Here is a 6,592-nt window from a genome sequence, read left to right as displayed (position 1 = left end):
GGGTGGGGGGGGGGGTTGGGCAAAGAGGAGCACAGGAGGGGAAGGCAGGGGGAGCACTGGGGTTTCCTATAGAGCCCCCATTTAAGAACAAGCAGTGCTGTCTCTCCCCTTTCCTGCATCCTTCTGAACTGGGGGCCTTGGTTTCTTTGCGAGTTCCCCCCCTCTCCTTCCCCCTTTAATGTCTGCTTTTGTGTGTTTGACCCCTGCCTGCAGAGGAGCTGTGTCCCCTCCCGAGGTGGGTACTGGTGACCCTTCTCCCTCTCCTGCTTGTGGAACACATGGCTCTTTTTTGTCCCCCACCTTTGCAGTGGTGCTGGATACTTCCTGTGTTGGCTGCCCTGGGCAGGGCTCGCTGACACCAGCGCTGGCGTGTGTGTGGGCACCAGGAGGGTGGGGAGGGGGTGCAGTGGTGACTGGAGGCTGTGAGTGGTCTGGGGTCTGATGACCATTCTCCCCTTACCCAGCCAGCTACTCAGAGACCTGGACAGCTGCAATAGTGACCCGGTGGCTGTGGCCAGCTGCTTTGTGGAAAGGGTAAGAAGGACAGGGTCCTTGCCTCCATCCTGCCTTGCTGGGGGCCTCTCTCCAGGGGAAGTGCTGAGTGCCCGGCCTCAGATAGGAAGGGCATTTGGGGTGGAGCCAGGGTCTGCTGGGTGGATGGCATGTCCGAGACAGATGGGTACAGAGATGGATCTGCAGATGCTCGGGGAGAGTGTGCTCTGGGGGCCAGGGGCATGTGTTTGATGCACCCAGGTTTATAGCCAAACGGGAGTCTCCCTGAAATTAACTATTTTTGGTCTTTCTTTAGAGCCAAGAGTTTGATATCTACACCCAGTATTGCAACAACTACCCCAAGTGAGTAATTAGGATGGAGAGGGGAAGCAGAGCCGTTTGGCGAGTCCAGAGCACCCCACCTCCCCACGCAGGCCTTCCCCTGGTGACGGCCCCTTCCTCCACTCCCAGCTCAGTGGCTGCCCTGACCGAGTGCATGCAGGACAAGCAGCAGGCCAAGTTCTTTCGGGACCGGCAGGAGCTGCTGCAGCACTCACTGCCCTTGGGCTCCTACCTCCTAAAGCCAGTCCAGCGCATCCTCAAGTACCACCTGCTACTCCAGGTAACGCCAGGGTCCTCCCGAGTACACAGGGGCCTGAGGGAGGGGCCCGGCCCTTGAGTCTGGGCTGCCTAAGCCCCTGTCTCCCGCACAGGAAATCGCCAAACATTTTGATGAGGAGGAGGACGGCTTTGAGGTGGTAGAGAACGCCATTGACACCATGACTTGCGTGGCCTGGTACATCAACGACATGAAGAGGAGACATGAGCACGCAGTCCGTCTCCAGGTGCTCTGGGGCTGGTAGCTGGAGGGATGGGCAGGGGCGGGGCGGGGTTTGGAAGAGGGAATGCGAGCTGAGGGGTGGTGTCGGTGAGGATGGGCTTCTCTGGGCGGAGCCCTTGGTGCAGAATGTCTCTGCAGAACCCAGGCGGTGGCTCCTGGGGCCCTGTGTGGTCCCCAGCAGGGTCTCGAGCACCCTGACCCTGGGGGTCGGGGATTCGCTGCTGCAGGAGATTCAGTCTCTGCTCATCAACTGGAAGGGGCCAGACCTGACCACCTATGGGGAGCTCGTCCTGGAGGGCACATTCCGCGTACACCGTGTGCGCAGCGAGAAGACCTTTTTCCTCTTTGACAAAGCACTGCTCATCACCAAGAAGCGGGGAGATCACTTTGTCTACAAGGGTCACATCCCGGTAACGAGGCCACCGCCATCTCCTCTGCCCCCTTCCCACCTTCCCGACGGCCGGGCTCCACTCCGTGTCGCCTTCACTGGGCCCCGGGTTGGTGTGGACACAGCTCCACCCTTAAAGATTACTCTCCCTGCCTCCCCAGATGGTCTTGAGGGGCTGGGGCCCCAGGTCAGCTCCCCGCCTCGTTCTTGACTGCCCTCTCCCTCTGCCCCAGTGCTCCTCCCTGATGCTGATTGAGAGCACCAGAGAATCCCCATGCTTCACCGTCACACACTACAAGCACAGCAAGCAGCAGTACAACATCCAGGTGAGGGGCGGGCTGGGGCGCGGGCTGGGGACAGAACCCGCCCCCTCGCTCGGGGGCGCGAGCCTCAGAGTCTCCCTCTGGAAGGGAGAGGTCGTTGTGGGCACCTCTCCGGCTTGTGCTGAGGAGTCAAGGTAACCTCACAGAGCCCCCAGCACAGGCCCTCTTTGGCCTCTGCCCTCCTCGGCAGAAGCCCAGTGCACGCTGGATGGCTTCAGGCCTGTCATGATAAACCCCGCACCCTCTCCCTCGGGTCCTCCCAGGCCAAAACTGTGGAGGAGAAACGGAGCTGGACTCACCACATCAAGAGGCTCATCCTGGAGAACCACCATACCACCATCCCCCAGAAGGTGAGTTCCCAGGGCTCCTGATGGGGTACAGGGAGAGGGTCCCTCAGAACCAGCTCCGGGGTCCACTGGGGCCTCACCTTCTGGACGTTGGCCCCACTGGACAGTGGGGATCAGTTCAGCGGATGCCACGGTCCTCGGTGCAGCAAGAGTGAGTCTTTGGGCCGAGGGAGAAACGGCACGTAGCAAGGTAGCAACGAGGTGGGTTTCCTTTCCCTTCCAGGCCAAAGAAGCCATCTTGGAAATGGATTCCTATTGTAAGTGTACCCTTTCTGCCTGCTTTGTCTCTAGTGGTGCACATCTCTAGGTCAGACCTGGGGGAGCTTTGCCTGATATTTACATTCCAGAGAGCAGGGAGGATGGGGAGGCTCCTTCTGTCAGGACTGGGGGTCTACTGCGAGACTAGAGCTCAGTGCTGCTGGTGGCTGGGACTCTGTGTCTCGTGCTCTTGGATGGAAGAGGATGGAAGATGGAAGAGGAGGGAGCTCCGGAGTCTTGTGGCCCCTGGAGCCGGGCTGGGCAGCAGAGTTGTGGTCAGGAATGGGGAGAGTCCACGCCAAGGCTGATGGTATCCCAAAGGCCTGGTTGTCTCCCTTGGTGCAGATCCCAATCGGTACCGCCACAGCCCAGAGCGTCTGAAGAAGCCCTCCCAGGATGAGGTGTCCACCCCTGTGCACCAGGGGCGCCGGCAGTCTGGTAAGGCAGGGGCTGTGCGGGCAGAGAGGCTTCTTTCCAGGACCCTTGACCAGGCGGGGAACCTTCTGCAGCGGCATTTGGGGCTGGCTCTCACCCTCCGGAAATCCTGGGAAAGGACAGGAAGGAGGGTAAATGGGGTGTGTCTGTAGCATCCTGCCTTCCACCAGGCCCCTCTGGGCCCTTCCTGCCTACCCAGGGCTGGACAGCCCTCCTTTTCCAAGGCCCCCCTTCTTAGCTCCTCTGCGATCAAAACCTCCCTCCTTTGCCACTTAGAATACTGGGAGTCAGCCAGAGTAACGCTCAGACGTCATGGATGGTCCCCAGCCCAGTTCTGGAACAGAGCAGAGGCAGGACGTGGGGAAAATGAGTTAGATTTCAAGTGGCACCAAATCCAGACAGGAAATATTTACTTTGGGTCTCAGGGAAAAGTTCTGCTTTTCTGGGTTTTCTTTCATGACGGCTTGTGTACTTGGAGGTGTTGGAGTGAATCGTCTGTTGAAAAGAGAAAACCTTGCTTTTATTCTCGGCTCTTGTAGTGGTGAATGTGTGTGTTTTCTGCCTCGGTTTTTACCCTCGTCTTCAGTTGAGGCCCAGGGATGGATTTGGCTTCGGCCAGGCACTTGTCAAACTTACACATGAGGTGGGAGTTGGGGTGAGAACCATCTCAGAGACCCCTAGAGAGAAAGATTCAGGAGTGATGGGAGATGTGTCCTGACTGGGATCCCCACAGTGAGTTGGGTTTGATTGGCATGACTCACGGGTCCTCTGAGCAGCTGTGTGGATTGATGTACGGGCTTTGGTCTTCTGGAGGGTGGAGCTGAGCAGTCTTTGGAAAGCTTTTGTGTTTTTGTTTTGTTTGGTATTGCTGCTGATGGATCTCGAACCCTAGGCAAACTGGCCATGGTTGCAAAAGTTCTACGGTGCCATGTGTTAAAAGCCCCAAATTGGCTTGCAGGATCTTAGTTCCCCGACCAGGGATCAAACCCAGGCCCTTGGCAGTGAAAGCACAGAGTCCTAACCCCTGGACCGCCAGGGAGTTCCCCCATTTCCTTTCTTCTCCTATAATCCTCCTGTCCAACATTCCCCCTTAACTTGCCATAGCTTTGAACTGGAAGCTTCTGACACGTGGAGGTAGTCAGTAAGTGACTGTGGTGATGGTGGTAATAGTAATATTACCTGTCATAACGTCAGCTTCCAAACTGCAGCAAGCAAGGCACTCAGGAAATGATCCGTTTCAGAGCTCAAGTTTCCACAAGGCTGAGATTTTAGCCTGTAAGCACTGAGAGTTGGGTTTTGTTTGTTTTCATGTTTTAGTGTTAATCGTTATGAAACAGACATCTTTCTAAAACATGCTTCATATGCTTGAGCCTTTAAAAATAGAGGAGGCCCACACAGTTGAACTTTTCCCTTTCTGGAGTCGGTGTAGCAGCATCTTTGTGGCGTGTGCGGGGCGGGGGGGGGGGGGCAGGGGGGGAGGCGGGGCTGTGGGTTGCCATAGAGACAGCTGGCATTGAGGTGTTGTGTCCATCTTTACACTGAAGAGTTCTCCTTATCAGTCTTGGCTTTTCTTTAGTAGCCCTTCTTCCCTCTTCTGTTAGAAATTAATCGATTTAATGTGCGGGAAGCATGTGTAAAAGCAGGCCAGTGAGTCGATGAGAGGGAGGATACAGGCCAGTGGACGTGCTTTAGGGCCTGCTCTCAGCCATCTACTCTGACTGCCTCTGGGCCTTTTCTGCTTCCTACTTCCAGAGAGTTGGGATGGACAGATAAGTACACTATATGGATAAGTAAGGTGGTGTTGTCATCATTTGTCACTTATTAAATATTCTTTTATTTATTTATTATTATTATTTTTTTGCTGCTGCACGCGGGCTTTCTCTAGTTGTGGCGAGCGGGGGCTACTCTTCGTTGTGGTGTGCGGGCTTTTCATGGCTTCTTGTTGCAGAGCACGGGCTCTAGGCACGTGGGCTCAGTAGCTGTGGCGCACGGGCTTAGTTGCTCCGCGGCATGTGAGATCTTCCCGGACCAGGGCTCGAACCCATGTCCCCTACATTGGCAGGCGGATTCTTAACCACTGTGCCACCAGGGAAGTCCGCTTATTAAATATTCTTGATTACAAGTTTTAAAATGAAAGAGAAGAGCATTTTGTATTTCTCACTTTAAGAACAACTGGATATCTACTTACCTCGATGCAGATAGAGTGTAGGTATGTGTGTGCCCATGTGCACATTTAGAAAGAAGGTTCTTAAGTTTGCTCTCCTGTCCAGGAACAGCTGAGAGACCTCAGTAGACTTTCCTTGTGGTTCCAAGTTTATAGTGGGCCTCCCACTGAATGCCAGCTGGTCAAGGGCAATATGGGCTAAGGGCAAGGTTCTGTAGACAGGTTCCTTGAGACATGCCTCCCTATCTCAGGTCTGTCCCCAAAAAAGGCGGGGTGCGAGGTGCTGACACCATCAGCCTAATGGATGTGTTTTGTATTCTGTCCTCAGAGCCTGGTCAGCTCCTGTACAACCGGGCAACACTCCCCAGCAGGCAGCGAGGCTTCACGGTGCCAGGCCTTAAGGGCCATAGAAAGTCGGGTGCGACCTCTGCTTTCCAGCTGGGGTGCTGTGAAGGGGCTTGGCATTGGGTGTAGCTAAAGCGCTGATGTGCTCCGTGCAGGGAAGGAAGGTGGGGCTTGCGGTGGAGCCAGGGCCCTCAAGAGAGGCTCGTCATTCTGAAGGGGGCAGCAGGGGGCTGTGGCCCTGGAGCTGAGGGCCCCGGACTGTGTGCTAATGCAAGGATGGGGGGCGGGGCTGCTTCTTGGCTGTGGGTCACAGCAGAGTCCCCAGGCGGGTGGGGGCAGTGGCCTGGGCCCTGTCTCCCTGTGGGCTGGTCGCGAGGGCAGCCTCCTTCAGGCCTTCGGGCTGTGAGGGGCCCCCCGCTGGAGTGGACTTTGAGCTGATGATGGGTGTGTGGCTCTGTGAGCATGGGACCAGGGCCAGGCCGGGCTGCTTCAGGCCTGCTCTGACTGCCTGTTTGCTTTCCTCATCAGAGCCATCCAGACATCTGCTCAGACAACTCAGCGAGAAAGGTGAGTGAGTGAGGGGTGGACAGGCACCACTCCCTTTAAGGTGTGCTCTAGGGCGGGGGTGAGAGGGTGAAGCCAGCGACCAGCAGGGTGTGGGCGTCGCGGACAGTTCAGAGGGGATTCTGCCTCGTTCTGCCCTGGAAGTGGGCCTCACCCCTTGCTGTCTGGACTCCCCCTGCACACCTTGCACCCTGTTTCTCTGCCCTTGGGTGACAGCAGGAGCGAGTGACCGTGCCATTCTGCACCCCCGGTTCCCGGTCTGTCAGTCATTCCTTTGAAAGCCCGGGAGACCTGGTGAAGGTTCTGGGAGCAGAGCCCCTGACGCGCTCTCGCCTGGGGGCTCTGGGCCTCAGGCCTCTGTGAGGGGGCTCTTTCTCCGGGTTACTGATCTCCGCTCCCCCTCCCCCTCGCCGCTGTGCCGGGACCCGGTGGTGG

At 56.9% G+C, this 6,592-nt stretch overlaps 1 protein-coding gene across 1 annotated transcript in view; it reads left to right on the top strand.

Annotated features, from left to right (window-relative positions):
- Positions 1 to 6,592, top strand: part of PLEKHG3 (pleckstrin homology and RhoGEF domain containing G3) — a 15,641-nt gene that overhangs the window by 2,386 nt on the left and 6,663 nt on the right. The window contains exons 3-13 of the mRNA XM_007449033.1: positions 465 to 534; positions 809 to 855; positions 964 to 1,114; positions 1,206 to 1,337; positions 1,561 to 1,743; positions 1,955 to 2,047; positions 2,308 to 2,394; positions 2,615 to 2,648; positions 2,995 to 3,087; positions 5,577 to 5,666; positions 6,122 to 6,160. Coding sequence (XP_007449095.1) covers positions 465 to 534; positions 809 to 855; positions 964 to 1,114; positions 1,206 to 1,337; positions 1,561 to 1,743; positions 1,955 to 2,047; positions 2,308 to 2,394; positions 2,615 to 2,648; positions 2,995 to 3,087; positions 5,577 to 5,666; positions 6,122 to 6,160 — 1,019 coding nt within the window. The remainder of the gene's footprint in view (positions 1 to 464; positions 535 to 808; positions 856 to 963; positions 1,115 to 1,205; positions 1,338 to 1,560; positions 1,744 to 1,954; positions 2,048 to 2,307; positions 2,395 to 2,614; positions 2,649 to 2,994; positions 3,088 to 5,576; positions 5,667 to 6,121; positions 6,161 to 6,592) is intronic.

This window comes from Lipotes vexillifer, unplaced genomic scaffold (genome assembly GCF_000442215.2).
Source record: "Lipotes vexillifer unplaced genomic scaffold, Lipotes_vexillifer_v1.1 scaffold629, whole genome shotgun sequence".
NCBI lineage: Eukaryota > Metazoa > Chordata > Mammalia > Artiodactyla > Lipotidae > Lipotes > Lipotes vexillifer.
The sequence above is the reverse complement of the archived record's forward strand: the minus strand, read 5'-3'. Positions and strand labels throughout refer to the sequence as shown.